The sequence below is a fragment of the Bos indicus genome, chromosome 2 (assembly GCF_029378745.1).
Source record: "Bos indicus isolate NIAB-ARS_2022 breed Sahiwal x Tharparkar chromosome 2, NIAB-ARS_B.indTharparkar_mat_pri_1.0, whole genome shotgun sequence".
Lineage (NCBI taxonomy): Eukaryota > Metazoa > Chordata > Mammalia > Artiodactyla > Bovidae > Bos > Bos indicus.
In genome coordinates, this window is record NC_091761.1 from 106,264,380 (window position 1) to 106,287,345 (window position 22,966).

The 22,966-nt window shown below is 55.0% G+C and overlaps 2 protein-coding genes across 3 annotated transcripts in view; one reads left to right on the top strand and one right to left on the bottom strand.

The window, feature by feature from the left end:
- Positions 1-285: 285 nt before the first annotated feature.
- The window catches only part of PNKD (PNKD metallo-beta-lactamase domain containing), a 72,932-nt gene continuing 50,251 nt past the window's right edge, over positions 286-22,966 (top strand). The window contains exons 1-3 of one of the 2 annotated variants that reach the window (XM_019976578.2): positions 286-369; positions 1,121-1,289; positions 2,406-2,776. In XM_019976578.2, coding sequence (XP_019832137.1) covers positions 303-369; positions 1,121-1,289; positions 2,406-2,598 — 429 coding nt within the window. In that variant the 5' untranslated portion in view covers positions 286-302 and the 3' untranslated portion in view covers positions 2,599-2,776. Of the gene's footprint in view, positions 370-1,120; positions 1,290-2,405; positions 2,777-22,966 lie in introns of those variants that run through there. The other variant, XM_070772107.1, reaches the window with a different exon arrangement.
- On the bottom strand, positions 3,458-21,202 carry TMBIM1 (transmembrane BAX inhibitor motif containing 1). Its single transcript, XM_070772142.1, has 12 exons — positions 21,083-21,202; positions 11,955-12,187; positions 10,550-10,650; positions 9,283-9,347; positions 9,020-9,073; positions 8,284-8,334; positions 7,496-7,535; positions 6,906-6,943; positions 6,643-6,730; positions 6,229-6,324; positions 5,204-5,257; positions 3,458-4,823 (listed from the first exon to the last, which is right to left on the bottom strand). Exons 2-12 carry the CDS (start codon positions 12,145-12,147, stop codon positions 4,677-4,679), a joined length of 927 nt encoding a protein of 308 aa, XP_070628243.1. The 5' UTR covers positions 12,148-12,187; positions 21,083-21,202; the 3' UTR covers positions 3,458-4,676.

Below are 22,966 nucleotides of genomic sequence, written 5' to 3' on the forward strand. Positions count from 1 at the left end.
AGGGGTGGACCGGCTGAGTCACCAATCACAAGGCAAAAGTGGGAGACGAGGCCGAGGCGTGGCGAGGAGAACCCAAACTCCGCCCAACCTGACTCCGCCCCCAACAGGAGGGAAACAAGCGAGCGTGCGCGCTTCCGGGGCTCTCCTGGGAAGAGTAGTTCTCCTGGGTCCGCTGCTTGGGCTTCTGGGAGTTGTAGTTTCTGATCTGTAGGCCGGACGGATACAGCGGGAGAGGCCCCTTACGCAAACTACAATTCCCAGCGGGGACTGCGGTGAAGGGGGGGTGGGATTGGGATCTGAACATGGCGGCGGTGGTAGCTGCTACGGCGCTGAAGGGCCGGGGGGCGAGAAATGCCCGCGTCCTCCGGGGTAAGGAGAGGGACCCCGGGGAGGGCAGGACTGGAGGGGATACCCTTTTTTTCACATCCCGCTAAGCTGTAGCAGGAGTTCAGGGCTGTCGATTGCTGTCCGCATCCCTCTGCAGGATTTTAAAGAGTCTGGGGGCTAAAAGGTGCTCTTTAAAAGTCAACCAGTCCATCCCTCAGCCTACGACACCTCTGGGGTCTTGCACGGAAAGGGAGCCTCAAGGAAGCCTTTTAGACTCCCGCGCTCCAGGTGTTTAACACTCACCGCAGTGCAGAGGAAAAGAGCCCTGGGCTTCTGGAGGCTTGGGTTCTAGCCCCGGATAATTAGCAGTTTGACCTTGGGCGAAGCAGTTCGTCTCTTGGGGCTTCAGTTTCCTCTTCTATAAAGTGAGGGGATGGAGTAGAATACCTTTAAGCTCCCCCTCCAGTGCTAACATTCTGCAGTTTGCAAGCCATGTCTCGGATTTTCTTTCATACGTCTCACGCGAGCCCCACTGCAGTCCCTTCACATCCTGAGGTCTGAGGAGATGAAGAACAGCGAAGCTCGCTCTCCCGGCACCAGGGTGATGAGCCCGCAGTGACGTGGAAGCGGCTTTCAAAGGTGCCACCTCGATGGCGATTTTCCCATTTCCCTCTGGACTCTCCCAGGCACCTGTTACTCCAAACTGCAGTCACTCCCCTTCCTCAGATCTCAACCACTCTTCCCTAGGCTTTCTTCTCTTCTCTTAGCTGACCTTCTTTGCCTCCATTCACAGGGATTCTCTCAGGAGCCACTGCTAACAAGGCTTCCCAGAACAGGAGTCGGGCACTGCAAAGCCACAGCTCCCCAGAGTGCAAGGAGGAGCCTGAGCCCCTCTCCCCTGAGCTGGAATACATCCCCAGAAAGAGGGGCAAGAACCCCATGAAAGCTGTGGGACTAGCCTGGTAAGTTTTAACTAACTCTTTGCCCACCAATGGGGAGTGGCACCAGGGGCGGGTGGGACCCAGAAACTTCTCCAAGTGTCAGGTGATGAACTGAATCCAGGGTTGCCGGGACAGAATGGCTGGGTGTGAGGACTGGAACCTCAGAGGACTGGAGCAGGGGAGGGAGGTGGCAAAGTCTGAACTGGAGAGAGAGTGGGTTTTCTGTGCGCTGAGCTGAGCTAATCTGATTCAGATTTCGGTCTATGGCCTCATCCTCTCTTTTGGGAGCTTGGGGCAGGACCCAATTGAGGTTTTAATTGAGATCATGCAAGATTATGTTAGTTATACAGTAGCAGCACCTGTAAGATGTTCAGTGCATTGTTATTTGGATTTGATTCTGATCTTAATACATTGTTGTTCAGTCGCTCAGTCGTGTCCGAGTCTTTGCAACCCCATGGACTGGAGCTTGCCAGGCTTGAGCAGTATTAAAAGCAGGGAGAAATTAATTTTTTTTTCCGGCACCCGAGGTGTGCCAGTCCTTTACTGTGTATTGTTTTAGTCTTTCTGAGATAAATAGGACATCCCTATTTTACAGAGGAGGGAACTGAGGCTCAGAGCTGGGTTTTCACCAGGTCTTATAACTCCACGCCCTTTCCCCACGCCAAGTGCCTCCCACATAGCAGTTGCTCATGTTAAGGAGAATCAGGGATGGGGTGTGGGGCAGTTTAGGCAGAGGGAACTTTTGCCAAGACTTGGAGAGGGAAAGAGGATGGGCTGTCCCGAGAACCCTGCACAGTTGTTAGGGCAGGCTGGCAGGGCTCATGCTAAGGAGTGTCAGACTAAAGGGAAAAAGAATGACAAGGTGGGCAGAGACCCAACCACAAGGCCTTTTGTGCTGTGCCTAGAGTTTGGTGGACTTGGCCGGGAAGTGATGGAGAGCTGTTGCGGGGTTTTGAGCAGGGCAGTGGCAGGATCCGATTCGCGCGGAGCCTTCCAGCAGCCAGCACTGAGGCTGAATAAATGCGAGTAGCATTACAGTGTTGGTGCAGTTGATGAAGCTGGAATGAGGTTCTGCCCAGCTCCTCTGGCTGAGGCTTGGCCCCTCCCCAAATCCCACGCACATCTCCCCACCCCTAGGGCCATCGGCTTCCCCTGTGGTATCCTCCTCTTCATCCTCACCAAGCGGGAAGTGGACAAGGACCGTTTGAAGCAGATGAAGGCTCGGCAGAACATGCGGGCATCCAACACGGGCGAGTATGAGAGCCAGAGGTTCAGGGCCTCCTCCCGTCATGCCCCATCTCCTGAAGCTGGGTCGGGGGTGCAGTCCTGAGGAGCACTGCAGCCCTCCCCTAAACTCTATTGACTGTGGCCTGCAGACTGTCCAGTCCTTTCTGGTCCTTGCCTCTGAGGCCCACCAGAGGGCGCACGAAGCCCAGGCTCCTGCCAGCCCCATTCCTCCTGAAAACCCAGCCAAAGGCAAATAAAGTTACCGAGTGTCTGAGTGGAAAGGAACCCTGACTGGGTTTGTGAGTCCCCTGGGATGGGAGGGGCACAGGGTGGGGTTGGTTACTCCTGTGTACTCCCTCTCACAGAAGCCTCAGTGTTCTAGGCTGAATAGTTGGGGAAACCACAGAGACTTAAGTACAAGCCTAGGCTCAGGCCCTGGGGAGTGAGCCCTCAGAGCTGCTGGCCAGGAGGGTGGGGTTCCACTCAGACTCAAAGAGGGTGTTCAGGGTGTGGAGTTTTTCAAAGACACTTAATCTCAGCTGAGTCCAAATGACTCAACCTCTCTGGGCCTCAGTTTCCTCGTTTGTAAGAGGGATTGAACTAGTGATTTCTAAGGCAGGAGTTCTAAACCTGAACACTGTGGTCCATTCCCACCCCCACCCCCACAGGCAAAACTGTGTGTACACATAGAGCTTTGAGGGGAAGACCGTTTATAGCTCTCGTGTGCTTTTGTGAAGGGTCTGTGATTCACAAAAGGTCATGTGCTATGAATCTGAGCAGTGCCTGCCAGACCTGGGGTTGAGCCATCCATCACCAGGAAGTGCTGGGACAAAGTATATTTGGTTATCGTAGAAGGTACCAAGCCAGAATGCAAGGATAGGATATGGATGTTTTGGGCAGAGCCAGACTAGTTCTCTGAGAACTGACCCCTTAAAGTGAAGAAAAACCAGAGCCAAACAGGGTTTTACCTTCTAAACATAAAACTTTATTTCTAGTTACGTCCCTTTGTGGGATATATTTAGGACCAAATACTTAATAAAGAAGTCCTAATTATATCCTTGGGCTGTTTTGGTTTCCACCCCTACCCCGTAGAGTGACCCTTGTCCCTCTTCCCCATTGCAGCTTGAGGCACTTGGTGTCATGAAGAAAGCGGTAGTTGGCTGGAGAGATGGGGCATCTTAAATCCCCTCAGCATGAGTTCACAGACTAAGAGGGGCTTCTTCCTCTCAGGGCCCTCCCCAGTTAGCAGAAGGGAAGCCCGTTGGGTACCACATAGGCTTCCATATCTCTCTGACAGGGTGGGGGACCCTGCCCACACCCTAGGCTCTCTTCACCCTAGTTACTTCCTGGCCATAGTGATCCTACACACCACCCATCTCCTGACTTCTGCCCTCACTTTCTACTCTGAGCAGCCTGAGCACAGGAAGCAAGTGGTCCCACAGACTATAGAGATCTCAAAAGTACCAGAGAGGCCCCAGGCAGTTTCAGAGAACCAGGTGACTGCCGGGGGGCCTGCTGTCTACCACACAAGCCCTGAGGAAGCCTTGAACAGATGCTGCTCTCAACTGGCCTCAGTGCTTGACTTGGCTCACTCTCCACTTCCTCCCCACCTCTGACCCAGAAGACCATCATATATATGCTATCAAAAGAAGGGGTTGAAGCAGGGGAGAGAAACCCCCTCTACCTTCCTGTGTTGAAAGGTGCCACGGGTTGCCAAAAAGTACAAGATATGAGTCCAGGAGGCAGGGGACAGCTCTCTGGGTTTGTTGGGATTGAGAGAGGAAAAATGTTGCAGCTGTCAAGCCCAGAAGCCCCTGGCGGGAGTGGGAGGGGAAACCTTATCACCAGGAAGTCCCTTCTCCTTCTCATGTTCCCTTTTAGCTACAGAACAGGCTCTTTTCACCCCACCTGACTCCAACCCCAGTTGTTAAGGCTTTGGTGCCCTGTAGTGGGGTGGAGGGAAAACACACATCTTTGGCCCAGCTCTGTCCACTAAGGGCAAGAGTTAGTCCCTAGTTCCTCCAGCCCCACCAGGTACCTATACATCCACAGCGAGAGAAGCTGCCCATCCCGGGACAGAAAGAAAAATGGGCGTATTACTTGAGAAGGAAATGGGTGTAGGCCCAGACCAGGATCATAGGGCCCAGCCCTCTAGGGAAGGGAAAGCCCTGGAGGTGCTCCTTAATCGCGACTCCCCACGAGCTGCAACACAAAGGTGAAGATGTAGACGATATCTGTGTAGATCTGCAGGGCACCGGTGATGTAGTCCTCCGGGCTGATGGTGTGCTTCCGGTTCCCCAGGACCATCTGTGTGTCATAGGCCAGGAACTGCAGGGACAAGAACCCACGCATGAGGATCCAGGGGCTCAGTGGCCCACAGACCTGTCCTGGGAGCCTCAGGGCCATGAGGTGTGCTTAGGGAACACTTTAACAAACAGCAGAAGGCATGGTCTCTGTCTTTAAGCAGTTCACAGTCCAGAAAGGGAGAGCGACACTGGAAAAGTGTCGCCTCTGGAATACGGCTTACTGAGTATTCTCAAAGCAAGCAATGTGAATTAAAGACAGGAATGCCCAGGAAATCAGTGGAACCTCTAGACAGTAGGGAAAGGCAGCCATGGCCCCACTCCCTGCTTCTCAAGCAGCCTACATTCAGCACCCACCCGGTCCCATACCTCCCACTCCCCTTCCTAGAGTGGGCAGGATCTTACCAAAGTGAAACAAATGGCCCCCAAAGCGGCATAGACCATGTGCAGCCAGTAAACCTGGGGAGAGAGGACAGGGATGGCATTAGGAAACTTGGCAAAGCCCAGACTGAGGCAGGCGCTCAGGACCATCTCCCCCCCTGGGATTCTGGCCACGTGGGAAGATCCATGAGAGAACTACCTCTCCCTTCCAGATCCTGGGAGAAATTAAGAATGCTAACATGTTTGGCAGAGAAAACAGAGGCCATCGTCCAATGGCTATATGAAATCAATCACAGCATCTTTTAGCCAAACCAATTTCCAGTTAGTCAAGGTACAGAGGTGTCCACTCTGCTTCTGGAAGAAAGTGGTTGAGCTATGGCTCTGGGAGGGCAGGCCCAGCCGTGCACTCCTTGAAGAGCCCCATCACCTTTACCCTTGGTCACGTCAGCAGTCACTAGACCATGTTCCTGCAGCCCAGCCTAAGAGGGACACTCCCTAACCACCAGGTGAACAGCAGAGTCAGGGAGCACCCCCAGGGCAGCCTTGTCAGCAGCCCTCCAGGGACCTGTCCAGGGCAGGGCCAGCCTCGGTCACATGGGCAGGCTCCTGTCACGTTCACTCTCCCTCACGTGCTTCCCCTTCCCACCGCAAAGCTCCCGTCAGCCGAGGGCCTCACATGCTGCCCCCTGCTGCCTGGAGACAAAGAGGAGATACAGCGGTCCCTAAGGGCCCTTCCAGCTGAGCCCATCTCTGCCCTCTGGATTCCTCTGCCAACCTGCCTCCGATTGGCAGCAGATCACACTGCTGCTTCTCATAGGAATCCCATGATGCTGTCTGGGGCCTCAGGTGCTATGGCTCCCAGGACCTGGGTCTCCACTGATACCCCAGTCCAAAGGATGGCGCTTCAGCACAGGTGCTTTGGCTAGCCAGTTGAGAGGTTCTGGAACCCAGAGCCGTCCAGAGGCCCATGGGGCCTGCCGCACAGAGATATACAGAAAGTCTGCCCTGAGCACTGGGTTCACCGACCCCAGCTCTGCCGGGACACTCACGTATTTGAAGACCAGCACAATGACAGTGATAATCCCAGTCACTGTCATCACTATTCCCAGGACACAGAAGAGGCCTGTGCACGAGGTGAAGTCCACCTGCCAGGAAGAGAGAGGGAGGCATGTGTCAGACGGGCCACAACTAGCAGCCCGGCCAGCCAGGCCCTGCCTCCTCCAGGAGGCTCAGTGCTGCCTCCTGGGGCACTCGGGAGTGACCATGGCATTCTAAGGACAGACAGGAAGCAGAGTTGTGGATGTAAATGTGAAGGGAAGGGGCTTCGGGTCTCTGAGGGAGACCCCTAGTATAAGGATCTGGGCCCTCCCAGGCCTGCTCAAGTGCCAGGCCCAGAAGATCAGGTCTGTATAAGAAAGGGGGATGGGGTGGCCAGGGAGGGGCCGGCCCTCCAGTGCCCTCACCTTGGTCTGGAAGCAGAAGATGGTGACTGAAATGGACACCACAGCAGTGATGATCATTGCAATGATGACAGCTTTGGTTTTATACACACTGCAGGGAAGGAATTAAGAGAAGCCAGAGGCATAAGCCATGCACAAATGACTTCAAAATACAGCTTTCTGGAGGTACCGTGCCCAGCATGCAGCCATACGGACGGCTGCCAGCCCAGGGGTGCCCCAATCCCCTATAAAACACACTACCGTGTACCGACTGCCCCTGAACGCACCTGGAGATGGTGCCAGTCATGTAGGCCATGGCAAGAGTCTGAGGGAAGAACAGAGACGAGTGAGACACTTCATGGAGCCTGTGGGACGTCCCCGGTGGCTCAGTGGTTAAGACTCCAAGCTTCCAAGGCAGGGGGCGCCGGTTTGTCCCCTAGTCAGGGAACTAAGATCCCACATGCCCCGTGGTGTGGCCAAAAATATATATTTTTTTAAAAAAAGAGGGACTTCCCAAGTGGTCTAGCGGTTGGGACTCTTTACTCCCAATGCAGGGGCCCAGATTTGATCCCTGGTCAGGGAACTAGATCCCACATGCCACAACTGAGACTCAGTGCAGCCAAATAAATAAATCAACAACAAAATTAAAATCAATTTTAAAAAGAGGGGGCAGACAGAACCCTGGAGGCATGGTGGGGACACTACCACAGCTGGTGGTACGTGTCACCTCGCATGAAAGTGGCAGCCACAAGGAAACCGAGGGCAGAGGCAGGTCGGGGAGAGAGCCAGGGCCATCTTCCCCCACAGGGTCCCATTCCTTCCCTGGGCCCAGCCCTCCCTCACCAGCTCCACCCCCTCCCCCGACCCTCTGACTCACAAAGATGATCAGCAAGATGATGTTCCATGGGAAACGGCGTCTGAAGGGAAAGAAACCATGACTTAGTGGCGTGTGGCTGGCCAGGTCTCAGAAGGAAGTTCCTGGCTTGTGCACCTCGAGAATGAGGCCTGGACTCGAGGGAGAGGAGGCTGGCATGGCCCTGGGGACCTGCTCGTGTTCTATGCAGAGACAGCAGGGGGAACAAGACAGACCTGGGCTGTGGGGCCACAGAGACCTGGATTTGTCCGCAGCTCTTTGACTGCTTGTGTGACTGTGAGAAAGTTCCTTGGCGTCTCTGAGCCTTGGGTTCTTCCTATTTATTAAAGGGTTAAAATGCCACGTATCTTGTAGGGTAGCTATAAGAATAACAGCTAAATAGCTAAATAGATCCTGCACACACAAGGCACTTGGCACCCAGCTGAGAATAGCCAGTAGCTGCCACCACCATCTTCTTCACCTTCATCATCATCATCATCACTGTTGGTTAAGTCTCTACTCAGATGCTATAAGGGGGCTTCCCAGGTGGCGCCAGTGGTAAAGAACCCGCCTGCCAAGGCAGGTAGACATAAGAGACTCAGGTTCGATCCCTGGGTGGGGAAGATCCCTTAGAGGGGGCATGGCAACCCACTCCAGTATTCTTGCCTAGAGAATCCCATGGACAGAGGAGCCTGACAGGCTACAGTCCACAGGGTCACAAAGAGTTGGACTCGACTGAAGCGATATGGCACACGTGCATGTCCTTGCTCCCCCCGCCATCCCTTCCCATGGGCTAAGTCTCTGGGACTCACCTGGGTCCCTGGCAACAGGCGAGGGTCAGGTATGTGACCAGGAAGACAGCACTGGGAAGAAAGAGACAGGGAAGTAGTCTCAGGCCCACTGTGCCCCTCAGCCCCCTCCTGGCCCAGCCTGGTGGCACTCACCAGCCTGGCAGACTGGAGGCCCAGAGAGGCGTCTAGAAGTCTAAGGGAAAGCTGCCCAGCAGGACAGGATCACCCTGGCCACAGGCACTGAGGCCATCAGTAACAGGAGGCCAGGCCTGGGAAGCGGAGGAGGAGCCGCCAGAGAGAGAGGTGGCCGCCGCAGGAGCCACAGAGGGAGGTGGCCAGAGCAGGGGCCTGGCCTGGGAGGAGGCCGCAGGAGCCACAGAGAGAGGTGGCCAGAGCAGGGGCCTGGCCTGGGAGGAGGCCGCAGGAGCCACAGAGAGAGGTGGCCGGAGCGGGGGCCTGGCCTGGGAGGAGGCCTCAGGAGCCACAGAGAGAGGTGGCTGGAGCGGGGGCCTGGCCTGGGAGGAGGCCACAGGGAGAGGCGGCCAGAACAGAGGCCTGTCCTACAGGATGCATGCAGCCATGGGTCCCCCACCCCCGCTCTCAGGAGTCCCCTGACACTCACACTCAGTAGCACACACCACAAGGCCCAGCACAGCTGGCAACTGGGACACCCCTCCCTCCGAAAGGATTCTATCCCTACTAGTCAGTTGTTACCCCTCGTCTCCCAGCCCCCAAGCAGAGAAGAGCGCACACTCACTAGGATGCGTAGTACACGGCCATGTTTGCCCTCACAAAGTCACCGACTGGCTTCCTGTGGAGCAGAGAAGACACAAAAAGAGTCATGCCAAGGCTGTCCGCCCCCTGCCGAGGCCCTACCCCATCTTCTCTCAGCACCCGCAGCCAAGCCCCTCTTCCTGTCCATGGGTCAAGGGCCCCACCCTAGCCATGCTCCCAGCAGGGGACCCAGAGCCCAGGACGCCAGAGCCGCCTTCAGCTGTGCAGAGAGGCCCAGAGACTCACACGAAGGTGAAGACAGCGATGATGCCCACCGTGACGAGCAGCTGGATGGAGATGATGGTGTAAACCTGGAATAGAGACACCGGACAGCACCGTCACCACCCTCCGCTCCCAGCCTTCCCCCAGGAAGCAGCCAGCCCCGAGACCAAGGAGCCCAAAAGACCTTACCACTCTAGGTCTGCTCCCATCTTCCAGAGGTAGGGAGGAGGTTCCTTCTTCATTTTGAAGGATCTACTCTTCTTTTCCACCTGAGAGCCCACCCCAGCTGCACTGCAGCCTGCCAGAGAGGCCAGCCCAGTGATGAGTCTGGCTCAGATGCTGAGTGGCTCAGATGCTGTGCACACCCGCAGGGCTGGTCCCACCCCGCTGCTCCTGACATCTCCCCTTCCTGGCCCAACACCTGGCCTTCACTGACATTCACTGCCCTGCCTCTGCCCTGCCCCACCACACTCCCGGGTATGGCCTCTGCGCCTGCAGCAATTCAGCCTGAATGTTGATCAGGTATCTCTCTACCCTGAGCAGGTGCTGGGGCGAGGTGAGATGGCGGGCAGGGGCCTGTGAGTGCATGTGATCAATTCTGGCTTCAAATTGCTGCAGTGTAACAGGAGAAAGAAGTTTGCAGAGGGCAGAACACTTCAGCAGGACTGTTCAGATTGAACCTGCCCCCCAAAACAAGGGCAAGGAAGAGACAAGCAAAAGCGGGTGAACACAGCTTAGAGGAGCTAGGGTTCCCTCAGAGGAGAGCGCAAGGCTAAAGTGGACCAGAGGACCGCCATTCCTATTGAGGCAGTCCCAGCGCAGGATGGAAAAGAATTTCCAGACACAGAGTATTGCAGAAAGGAGTTCAGAACGAAGAGCACAGATAAAGTGGGCACTGCAAGCTCAGCAGCCGACAACTCCTGAAAAGCCAGGGAGAATCGACAGTTTTCATGGGTTAATAGCCAATTTTTATAGCCTCAAGACAAAGAAAATTCCTGGAAGGTTGGCGTCAGGTGACTGGTTGAAGCACTATAGAGTGTTTACTGCAGTCGGCATCTTTGCCTAATTGGGAGTCAGGAAGCTTGTTAGTAATGATTAGGGGGGCTTTTGGCATCGGGGCTCAATTAGTTTTGGAGGTAACCTTGGTTCTGGGCTCCACTTCTGTGGCCTTGGTGCAAAGCCTCCCATCTGTGGCTTAGGGCAGGACTCCACATTCACCCCTCTTCTTATCAATGGGCCAAATCACAGCCCCAGTGGCCCAGATTCACCTGCCCACCAGCCCATATCTCACCTTTCGGATGAAGGCGTGTCGGACTTTCCGGTCATCCCAGTCTCCAGATCCAAAAGTGTCACTCACTGCTCTCTCCCCGCCATCATAGCCATGGCCTGCGCCTGGGGACAGATCACACATGACCAACTGGGGAACTGGGACCTGTGGCCTCAATCCCCAAGCCTCTGGAACACTATCTCAACAGTCTCAAGGATCTCCAGCCAAAACTCAGGAATTCCTCTCCCCAGCTGGCCCTCCAGGTGCCCCCGGAGTGACCTGAGTGGATACTATAGGGAGCGATAGGTCCCTGGCCGAGAGGGCCCTGAGGTGTAAGCACTCCATCAGCATGATTCCACTGAGGGGTGTGAACACCCGCCGCCCCTGCCGGCAAGGGAACACGAAATCTTAAGGAATCCAGGCAGGTGTGGGTCAGAGGAGCTGGTAGGGTCAGAGCAGGGATTCAGGGATTGAAGGAGGGAAAGGGAGACAAAAATAGCACATGCGTGCGGAGGATAGAGGACAGAGTGTGCAGACTGTGGTCTCCATCAGGCAAGCGTTAGGATTCTGGGAAAACAGAAACGTCAGGGCTATCTGTGCACAGGACAAAGCATCGTTGTAAACGTGACTGGTGTGCCGGTATTCACACCAGAACACGAACGGCCTGATGAGAGCTGGCTGCACTCCAGGGTTCCAAAGATGCTGCAGGGGCTCAAAGCATTCCTCAAGTGCCTCCCTGGGATCTGCTTTCAAAATCCGCAGGCGAGCCACACAGGAAAATCTCACCACATTCTAATATCATTTCTCACCAGATCTACCAGCCATGACGTTTATCAAACATCCAAACGAGTTCTGGATGTTTGCAAGTCAGATGTTACCTTAAAAGATGAGGATCCGTCAGCACTGAGAATATTAAAAAAAAGAAAAAAGTGCTTCAGGTTCCAGTGAAAAGTCTTAGTTGCTCAGTCGTGTCTGACACTTTGCAACCCCATGGACTGTAGCCTGCCAGACTCCTCTATCCATGGAATTCTCCAGGCAAGAATACTGGAGTGGGTTGCCATTTCCTTCTTAGTGGCAGTTCCTAAAGAAGAGAGGGCTGTGGATGAGTGGCAACTGCCTAGCAAGGAAACAGAAATGGCCTCCTGAAGTAATTCCTTCAATAGCCACTTTCTCATCTGATGTGTAAGTTCTGGTGTGTGTCTTACAGACTCAGTCTCCTGCTGAATAAAGGGGCTGGCAGGTGGCCCGGGGGTGGGGAGGCTAGGAGCTGAAGGAAAAGGCAGAGAGGTAACAGAGATGGGGAGACAGAAGGAGAGAGCTAGAGAGAAGATGAAAAAGGAGATGAAGGAAGTTACAAAGTAAAGAAAGGAAGTGGCCTCATCAGTATTGCCTCTTCCCACCCACCCTCAGCTGCCCTGCAGGGACTTACCATAGTTCATGGGCATCGGGTGGACTGGGGGCATAGGCTGTGGGTAGCCAGCAGGGTGACCATAGCCAGGCTGTGGGTAGGCGGGATACCCCCCGGGCACGACAGACGGCTGCCCGTAGCCCCCTGGGGGCGGAGAGCCAGGGTACAGGGGGCTGCGGTCCTCATATGGAGGAGGGGCACTGGGATGGGACATGATGGCTCAAAGGCTGAGGAGAGACCCCAGCTGCTGAGACCTGAAACAGAAATGAGAAAAGCAGTCATGAGTGCATAGGCTCAGCTCACTGAGCCCCAGTCCACCCTGCCTCTGCAGAGAGGACACCTTCAGTCTCTCTCCAGCACCAAGTGTCACTTTCCTGCAGGCCACTGTCCCCACGCCCGCAGTCCCGCCCACCCCACCAGCTCAGCCCCTGCCTCTCTGCCCTCACACCAGCCCCTCCTCACTGTGCAGTTTCCTGCCATAGGAAAGCAGCAGGTGGGGATTTAGCGCAGGAGCCGGGGCAGTCACATGGGTGGTATGAGAGCAGGGGGTTCTCTTAAGTGATCACTTCCAGTGACCAGGGAAGGAGCCCGATGACCCCAGCAAAGCCACTGATGAGTCACAGAGCCAGCCAGGACCCACTGAAGGGGGCAGCCCAGCCCCCACAACAGCTGGCAGGAGCTGCAGGCCTGAAAGGCGGAGCTGGGGAGAAGCCAAGGCCTCAAATGGAAGACAACAAGCTGGTCCCAGGGCCGGAGCTGCCAGGCCCAGAGGAGGAGGGCATGAGGCTGTGGAAGGTGTCAGGCTGAGTCAGGGGCCGCCAGAGAGGCCTGAGCATGTGGGTACATGGGCTGACCCCTGGGGGCTGGGAGGCTGCACAGAAAAGCAGGCTGGAGACAGGACTTTCTGGTTCCTTCAAATTACAGCCGAGGAGGAGCTTCAGGCATGTGACAGCCTGTGGCTGCCACCAGTCGCTTCAGGGCCATGCCAGGGAGTTGAATGCCAGGGAGTTCAGGGCCCTCAAACCCCTGGGGAAGGGTCAAGACGCCAGGCCCTGGTGGCCCTGGGATTCCTGCCTGTTTGCCCCCAGGCTTGGCGGCTGAGAAAGGCTAGACCACTGAGGAGTGATGCCAGAGCCAGCCAGTGCCCTCTCTGAGGCAGGAGAGCCCCATGGCCGGGGAAGGGCAGAGGAAGGAGGGGAAGGGAACCCCAGAAACATCCCAAAGGGACCCCCAGACTGTACGGCCCCAAGTGCTCAGTTCCACAGGGGGACTCAGGCCCAGAGCAGTAAAGTGACTCCCAAGATCACAAAACTAGCTCATTTAATAGTCAAAGAGCCGAGGTCTTCCTGATCCTGGGTAAAAGTGAAAGTGTTAGCTGCTTAGTCATGTCCGACTATTTGCGACCCTACGGACTGTAACTCGCCAGGCTCCTCTGTCCATCGGATTCTCCAGGCAAGAATACTGGAGCGGGTAGCCATTTCCTTCTCCAGGGGATCTTCCTGATCCAGGAATTGCACCAGGGTCTCCCACTTTGCAGGCAGATTCTTCACCATCTGCACCTCCAGGGAAGTCTAGGTGTCCGCTCTAGTATGCGATGTTCTCTGTGTCTCTTATGCCAGATAACTGTCCTCTGGACCTGGTATCCCCCTCTGAGGTGGCAGAGATGGGGGCTTGGGAAAAGTTGAGGAGGAGGTCCCTGGAAGGGCCGAGCCCTGACAGAGTCTGGGCCCCTTCAGAGAGCCACAGCCGCCCCTAAAGCGTCTCCCAAGGGCACATCTTCCTTCAGGACGCCACAGGGAAGATACATGCCCAGGTCAAGGTCAGCAGACATGCACAGAGGATCTGCCGGAAGGGCAGAACAGACCCTTCTTTTTAGGGCCCCCTGCACAGTTCAGGGAGCAGATAAAAAACTGTCCTAACTAACTCTTCTCTCTCGACTGGGATAACATAGAGGGGAGGGGAAGGTGGCAGGGAGGGGTGGGGAGGAGGGCTCACGTAACAGGCCAAGTCTCTTAAAAGAGTTATTTTGAGGAAAGCCGTTCTCCATTTTCCAAGAATGAACAGACCAGACAGCAAGAGTGTATCAGGTCAGAAATAAGAAGGAACTTCCTGACAGGGTATGGCAGCAAACCATGGGCCATGGTGGAGGCCCCACATGCTGGGGTAGAGCGCTCTGAGGAAATGGAGCAGAGGGAAACAGGGAGACCCAACACTGAGTGGTGTGAGTTCAAGAAACAGAGCGAGCAACTGTTTTTGAAACCATTTGTGGTTTATGTCAGGGTAGCATAGACAGTTACAATATGTATATCTCCTTAACAGACCTTCTTAAAAAAGGAAGGAAGAGAAACCCGACCCTCCTCCCCTGAAGCAAGAGTCTCCTCTCCCCACCGCCCCCTCTCCCCAAACACCCCTTTAACTCCACCAGGAAGACAGCTCCCCATTTGCAGGAAGCGGGAAGGGCAGGCCATCCGTGGAGTAGGGTTATCTGTCATTACTGCCCTGGGCCCAGCTGACAACAGGGTCAACACACCCACGAGACACTGGCAGGGAGGACCCTGTGGTCAGAGGCCCCAGCTGGCTGCCTGACCATGATGTCACCATGACCTGGTCCTGTCAGCAATTCAGGGTGCCCCTCTGTGAAATGGGGTGAGGGGCCCAGATGATCCTTGAGCTCACGTCCAGCTCTAACAGACTCCAGGCCTGGGACTTATCTGAGGAGCCCAGTTATGTGGGGCCTGCCCTTTGCCCGACCGGCCAGCTGCCCCACCCCCTCAAGCCAAGCCAGACAAACAGGTCCCTCCCCAAGGGAAGCGCAAGGCCGGCCTTGGATAGGCCCCCAGGACGCCACGGTTTAGGCCTGGCACAGAGGGCCGTTGACTCGCGGAGATGCCCTCTGCCCTCCCGCACCCCTCCCTGTGATGTTCCTGGTTTCAGAGGAGCCAGACTTTCTGCAGGGGGTGCAGCAGCTCACAGTCCAGTTCTCTGGGGGCTCGGCCACCAGCCCATGCTCACCAGAGACCAGCATTAACCAGTTTACCTCACTGTGTCTCAGTTTTTCCACCTGGAAAGTGGATTTACCACTACAATAGTACCCTCCACAGAGCTGTTACAACATTTAAAAGAAAAAATATGTGTAGAGTACTTAAAATGGTACCTGAACACTACCTGTAGTTATTTCATTAAATTCTTATGATATCCCAATAGGGTGGATACATTATTACCTCTGTTTACAAACAAAAAAATAGAAGCTTAGAAGAATTAAGTCACTTGCCCAAGATGACTTAGCTAGGGTGTGATAAAGGCAAGACTCAGCTCCCAAAGATTCCAGAGCTCTGAACCCCTCTGCTTTCCCTCCCAAAGATTCCAGAGCTCTGAACCCCTCTGCTTTCCTCCTCATCCCCCTTTCTGTCCACTCATCACTTCTCAGCTTCCCATCTCAGCCTCTCTACTGACAAAAGAGGGCTCACACAGCAAGTGCACACTGAACCATTCAGCCCCTTCCATCATCCCCATGGTTCCCAATCTCTGTGCAGCCACCAGGAGAAGAGGGTGATCAGAGATAGAGATTCTTAAAACGTCAGCACTGAAAGGAAACTCGCTATCTAAGGTAAGCTGACCCCTCCCTTTAGCAGCCAGTCCACCACGGTTGGGAGTGGGAGGGGTGTAGAGGGACCTGTCCCAGGCCATAAAGCAGGGGCTAGGGCCCAGAACTACATCCCAGCTCTCTGGTGTAGAGGCCTGTGCGCAGGAGATGGGGAGAGTGTTCAGACCAGTCAGGGGAGTGCTAGGCATAGTCACACCCCCTCTGAGCAGGACCAGATGGGCAGGAACCTCGGGCCCCAGGGCTGCCAGCATGGGCAGCTTCTGAGCCTGCTCCCTGGCCAGGGCCTGACCTACCTGTGGCCCTGACCCCTTCCTCATCATCAAGGCCTCAGCTAGGGACAAGTTTGGGGCTGGTAGGTGACCAGGAGTAGGGAAAGGCAGAAGTGGTCTGAGTCTACTTTCATGACTAAAGGTGGAAGCTGCAGGAGAAAGTGGAGTCCAAAGGAAAGGGGAAGAAGTGGGAGAAGATACAGAGACAGAGTGCAGATACTTGATGCCCAGAGACCAGAAACCAGGAATTGGTCATTTGAATTCCACCGGTAGCTAATGGAAGGGCTCGGTCTCCAGGGGCTAAAACGGACCTTCAAGGTGCCCCATCAGAAGCCTGAATTATCCTAAAACACAGTAGGCATTCAGTTTCTACTGAACACATTCCCACAACAGGAAGCGAGACTGTTTTGTGGCAAGGAGCTTGAATCATTACAACATGCTTCCTCACGATGCCTTTTATCAAGGCATTCAGGCTCCACCGCACCCTTGTCAATTTAGATCTAACCTTGCTCCCCATTTTGTGACCCCCATTTTCATGACCCATCAGGAAGGAGCCAGAACCTCTCCTTTCTCCTACACGATCCACAGACCCAGCCATCAGAAGTGGGAGGGCCCAAACACAGGACTTGTTGGCTGTCCAGGTTTTCAGAGGCAGCCTCGGGGAAGCCAGCTCCTTCCCCTGGTGCTGTCTCAGTGTGGCCAGTGTGCTCCCCGCCAGCTGGGGCCCAGGTTCAGGCTCCCTGGGAGGAGGGCATCTGAAGGGTTAAGCCTCTGGAATCTGCTGAGAGGAGGCTGGATCTACTGGGGTTACAGCAAAAGGGTGTGTGTGTATGTCTGTTTGTGTGTGCTGGAGGGAGGGGTGGAAAGGAGCAGCTGACTGGTTCCGGCAACCCGTGCTCCTCTCTGCCAGGAACGGGTGCCCAGGGCCAGAGTGGAAAGAATAGCTCAGGGTGAGTATCTCAGGAAACTCCACCCAGCAGGAAAGCCCCTGGCCCACTGTGACCAAGTCTCTCGTGACAGCCTCCTCTCCCTTTCCCTACCCCAAACCACCCCCCACCCCAGCTCTCCTCTCCCCTCCAAGAAAACACTTGGCCCTCCTAACCCAGCACAGAGCCAGGAGGGCAGAGGAGTAAAAAAGATCCACCCAGGAGTGGCTGGGCTCGCCACCATGTCTGACACACAGACCAAGGGCCCAGAATCAATTTAGCCTTCTGACTGTCTGGCCTCGGAGGTCAACAGGATGAAGCCAAGAGGATCTGAAAACTGAAAACGTCAGAGCTGGAACAAACTTTAGAAATCATCTGGTCATTTGACAGACTAGGAAATCCCAGAGCCAAGGAAGTTCCTGCCCAGCCAGTGAAAGGCCCTCTTGGTCATGGGTTTGGAACTTTCATTCCCAGCCCTGCCCACTGTCGGAGAACACAGAGTAACAGACGTCAGCGCACACACCCCTGAGGCGGAGCCACAACCAGCTCCCCTCCCCCAGTTCTCCTGGCCCTCCTGCTCAGAAACAGATAAGGCTGCCAACTCAAGACCTCCCTCCCAGCCCTGGTCTCCAGGAAACTGAGGTGGCTCTAGTCTCCTGGGAAAGGGAAGCCATGGGAAGACCCAGGCACCCAGTACTCCCATAACCCTTCAGCATCATTAGTGCGGGTGATTTCCGAGACCCCAGTCAAGCCAGAACAGCTCGGAAGTCCAGATAAGGAAAGCAGGCGGCATTAACCGGGGCTGGATGCAGCTTCAGAAACACAGCCCCATCCACCTCCTTCTTTGTGTTTCATCTTCTGCCTTTTCAGTTCAGTTCAGTTTCAACTCCCAGATAAGGCGGGGAAAAGCAGACAGATAATTAACAACCCCTAGTGGAGAAGGGAGATATACCCACCTCCTGCAGTGGGCAGGGAAGGAAGAGAACCACTTAGAGCAGCAAGTACTGTCTACTATCAGGTACCAAGGACATCTGCTCCTCACAAGGGCGCTATGAAGTGCAGTCCTTATCCCCACCCTACAGATGAGAAAACTGAAATTCAGAGAGAAGTTGATCCAAGGTCCCAGAGCAGGCAAACAGCAGAGATAGGTTTGAACCCAGATCTGAAGTCTGACTTAAGGTGCCGTTTGCTTTTACATCTGCCTGGAGGCAAAGTCCCTGAGGCCCCCATCAGTTGCCTGTGTGAACAAGCCAACAACACATGGACGGACTGAGGAAGTAAAGACCTTTCTCTCGTTGATACCAATTCCTTTCCGCTTGTCAATCCCAAAGTCAATCCTTGTCAGAGCCCTGGCTTACAACGCAGGGAGCTGAGTTCTTGTCCTGGTTCTGGTCCTAACTCCACTGTGAGAGTCAGGATGGGTCTTTTCACATCTCTGGACTCAGTTTCCTCATCCATAAAACAAGTGTCATGTCCAACTCTTTGCGACCCCATGGACTGTAGCCTGCCAGGCTCCTCTGTCCATGGGATTTTCCAGGCAAGAACACTGGGAGTGGGTTGCCATTCCCTTCTCCAGGGGATCTTCCTGACCCAGGGATCAAACCAGGGTCTCCTGCATTGCAGGAGGATTCTTTACCATCACCAAATGATCAAAGTCCATTCAGACTCTGAGAATGTCTGCTTTTGAAAGAACAGCTAACAGACCAGAGCAGAAACCTTCAGGGCAAAATGTCTTGCTTCCTAAAGAGTTTCTGCCAGATGCAGCCTCATCCTTATCCGGTCTGGAGGAGGCTGAGGCACAGGGTATGCACTGGGTGTGGGAGTGGCCACAACTCCCTCTCCTACCTCTCTGGACTCTAGAAAGCTAGAATCATCCAGCCAGGTGTTTCCCAGGCTGCTCTAAAGAACACGAGGAGATGTTCTCCTCCCCAGGAGATCTCCTGCCGCAGGACATGTTCGTGGATGAGCTCAGAAACAGAGAATCCATATCCCCTTTTGGAAATTCACAAGACACCATGGCATAGGAAGCTTCCAAGTTCTGCAGTGAGCAAAGCTATTCAACTTTGTTTCCTTCAAACTTTCTTAAGCCTGAAACACTTTTATACAGTCACACCTAGTTGCCATCCTGTGGGCTGCTGACCAGGCCACCTCTGTTTTACAGATAGCCCTGGGAATGATTCATGTCCTAACTCATCACCCTGTTAAACGCCTGTCCTTAGCCAGCCCCTCGCAACAGCCACACTCAGTACCAGCTGTGCCCCCTCACTTGTAGGGCCAACTCAATGCCCTGATCCTCCGCGAGGGTTCTTCCTCTCTGCCATCCCCACACAGCTGCTCTAAACTCCCAAGTGGAACTCTGCAAAGGGCTGGGGGCATCTCCAAGCAGCAAAGAGCCAGGAGGCTGCCATTCCTAACATCACCTTCACGCAATAGGAAAAGTACCAATCATTGTATATACAAACAAATGGGCTTCCCTGGTGGCTCAGCTGGTAAAGAATCCACCTGCAGTGCAGGAGATCTGGGTTTGATCCCTGGAGAAGGGAATGGCTGCCCTCTCCAGTATTCTGGCCTGGAGAATTCCATGGACAGAGGAGCCTGGTGGGCTAAAGTCAATGGGGTCACAAAGAGTCAGACACAACTGAGCGACCATGACCGTCACTTTCACATATATAAGAACAAGGACTTACTCTCATTCTCCTCCCTGACCAATGTACTGACTGTCCTCCAGGTACCCAGCACTGTGGCCTGTGGACTTCTAGATATCATTTCTACTTTAAAACAAGACCCAGGTTTGGGCCCAGATCCCCAGAATCTTAGGGGTGGAAGAGTCCATCAGGGCCATCCCTTCCTCTGCATTCCCATCAGAATACTCCAGAAAGCCCACATGAGGATTAGCCATATGGTTAGCAGAGACCTTCTCCCTCAGTTGCTGTATGAGCTTCCACTCTCTGGCCCTTCGGGTGCAGCTCTCTAAAGACACACAGTATGTGTCCCTTCCCTGGGGCTTCTGCTCTTTCTGAAGGGTCCAGGGTGACAAGTTTGGGGGATGTAAATGCTCTTCCAGCTGAGCCATTCCCATGGGAGGAGGCTGAGCTGAGGTGGCTATTACCCCAGCTCATGACGTGAGGTTCTCCCCACACAGGAGGTGTACCCCGTCATTACCTCTCTGACGTGCCCACTTTTACAGGTGAGGCGCTGAGGTCAGGGCACAAGAGGAGAGGAAGTCAGGGCCCCTGACCCCTTGTGTGGTCCCACCACTTTTAAATTATAAACCAGGTCTCTGGAGCCTCGTGGCTGGAGAGAGAGAGTGCGCAGGTGAGGAGGAAGTATGGCTGCCCCCTTGCCTTTGCCCCAGACAAAGCAGCCCCAAAGGCTCCTGGCTCCTCCTGCCACCACTGGCCAAACCAAAGGCGCCAGCTTTGAAACCAAAGCTCACCAGTGAGATGAATATTTCAGAGCCCCAGAGAACTGGACACCCGAGGGACCTTCCGTGACATCTGGCTCTGACCCTAGTTCCCAGGCCTACCCCCACCTCCCCCGATCCCATGACCAGGCTCCTCGGGGCAATCCCAACCCCAGAGGCCACTGTGGGATCAGAGGGGATGGAGACCCCGGGGAAGACAACAGCTAGAGCAAAATCCACAAGATCAGGGCCAAGCCTCCAAACGGCCTGCCTCCACTTCCCTCCTGGTGTCTCCACGGTTCTCCCCGCTCACATTTTCCTGCTTGGTTTTTACTCCCACCCAAAGAGGCCACAAGGAAGAGAGTACTGGCTAGTCCTTTTCAGAACCCAGCCTGAGGGCAGTGGCCAGACCACTGTGGGGTAGAGGGGACTGAGGCAAAGGCCTGGTGACAGAGGTGACAGGTTCCCCACACCAAGGATGTGAGCTGCCGGGGCTTCCCAGCGGCTCTCTCCCTCACTCAAATACCCGGTCACCTGTCTACACCCAAGCTGGCACCAGGGCGTCAGAGGCGGCCAGGCCAGGCCCGGGCCACCTCCCCTCCCCCTCCCACCAGCTGAAGGCCCGACACCCTTTATCCCAAGCACAGCTGGCCACCCTAGGGCTGGCCCTGTGGACACGCCCGGCGACAGATCCGCGATAGGAAGCAGGGGCCCGGGACACCCTCAGAGCCCCCAGCCTGATTACCCGCGCCCACAACTCCGCGGCTGGACTCCCAAAGCTAAACAGGCGCCACTCGCCCGCCGGGGCGCACAGAGAAGAACTCAAAACTGAGGGCGACAGAGCCCCATTCCGGCCCACCGCGCACTCCGAGAAAGTTTGGGGCGCCGCCCAGTCCCCGCCAGTCTGCGGTCCCCCGCGCCCGTCGGCCCCGGGGCCCCTGGCTTGCCTGGCGCTCCGGACGGTGCGTCGCCGGCTTCCTGGTGTCGCGAGTCCAGCACAGCCCGCGCTGGCCTGGGCAGGGCTGGGCCTCCGCGCCCCGCCCCGTCGCGCCGGCCCCTGCGACGCGCTGGGGTCCGCCCCGGTCCCGCCCGCATCCGCCCATTCCCGCTCCGCCCAAGTCCGCCAGGACTTACCAGGATTTTCGGATTTTAAAGCAATACGTGGTCATTGTTGAAAACACAAAACTACAGGAAGAGATCACGTCTTTCCACTCCTCCCGACTCCCAGCGGCCAGCGCTTGCTGGTGATGCTTCTTTGCCTAAATATCTACATACTTTCCTTCTTTTTTTGCGCTGTGTTTTGCATCCATTGACCATGATGGCTACTCCCATTTCTTCTGAGGGATTCCTGCCCGCAGTAGTAGATATAATGGTCATCTGAGTTAAATTCACCCATTCCAGTCCATTTGAGTTCGCTGATTCCTAGAATGTCGACATTCACTCTTGCCATCTCTTGTTTGACCACTTCCAATTTGCCTTGATTCACGGACCTGACATTCCAGGTTCCTATGCAATATTGCTCTTTACAGCATCGGACCTTGCTTCTATCACCAGTCACGCCCACAACTGGGTATTGTTTTTGCTTTGGCTCCATCCCTTCATTCTTTCTGGAGATATTTCTCCACTGATCTCCAGTAGCATATTGGGCACCTACCGACCTGGGGAGTTCCTCTTTCAGTATCCTATTATTTTGCCTTTTCATACTGTTTGTTCATGGGGTTCTCAAGGCAAGAATACTGAAGTGGTTTGCCATTCCCTTCTCCAGTGGACCACATTCTGTCAGACCTCTCCACCATGACCTGCCTGTCTTGAGTGGCCCCACGGGCATGGCTTAGTTACATTGAGTTAGACAAGTCTGTGGTCCTAGTGTGATTAGATTGACTAGTTTTCTGTGATTATGGTTTCAGTCTGTCTGCCCTCTGACGCCCTCTTGCAACACCTGCCTTCTTACTTGGGTTTCTCTTACCTTGCACGTGGGGTATCTCTTCATGGCTGCTCCAGCAAAGTGCAGCTGCTGTTCCTTACCTTGGACAAGGGGTATCTCCCCACTGCTGCCCCTTCTGACCTTGAACGTGGAATACTTCCTCTAGGCCCGGCTCCTTGGAGGTGGGGTTGCTCCTCCTGGCCGCTGCCCCTGACCTGAGACATGGGGTAGCTCCTCTAGGCAGTTCCTGCGCCGTAGTAGCCTGGCACTCTCGGCCGCTGCCCCTGACCTCGGACGTGGGGTAACTCCTCTTGGCCGCCTCCTCTCGGGCATGGGGTCCTCCCGGCTTCTGCCCCTGACCTCAGATGTGGGGTAGCTCCTCTCGGCCACAGTAAGTGGGCAGGTCGCAGCCGCCAGCGCGGTGAATGATCAGAATGATCTCTGTTCGTTTCCAAGGCAAACCATTCAATATCACAGTAATCCAAGTCTATGCCCCGACCAGTAACGCTGAAGAAGCTGAAGTTGAACGGTTCTGTGAAGACCTACAAGACGCTCAGTCGTGTCCGACTCTTTGCGGCCCCATGGACTGTAGCCCGCCAGGCTCCTCCGTCCATGGGATTCTCCAGGCAAGAATACTGGAGTGGGTTGCCATTTCTTTCTCCAGGGGATCTTCCCAACCCAGGGATCGAACCCAGGTCTCCCGCATTGCGGGCAGACGCTTTAACCTCTGAGCCACCAGGGAAGGCACAAGACCTTTTTAGAACTAACGCCCCCAAAAGATGTCCTTTTCATTATAGGGGACTGGAATGCAGAAGTAGGAAGTCAAGAAACACCTGGAGTAACAGGCAAATTTGGCCTTGGAGTACGGAATGAAGCAGGGCAAAGACTAATAGAGTTTTGCCAAGAA

What these genes read in the sequence shown, in the direction of transcription:
- TMBIM1 (XM_070772142.1), bottom strand. Translation starts at nt 12,147, where the DNA reads ATGTCCCATCCCAGTGCCCCTCCTCCATATGAGGACCGCAGCCCCCTG. An exon ending in ATCGCTGTCTTCACCTTCGT is followed by an intron (nt 9,074 to 9,282) that starts GTGAGTCTCTGG and finishes TCTGCTCCACAG; the next exon opens with GAAGCCAGTCGGTGACTTTG. An exon ending in GCCGTGTACTACGCATCCTA is followed by an intron (nt 8,335 to 9,019) that starts GTGAGTGTGCGC and finishes CTTTCTTCCCAG; the next exon opens with TGCTGTCTTCCTGGTCACAT.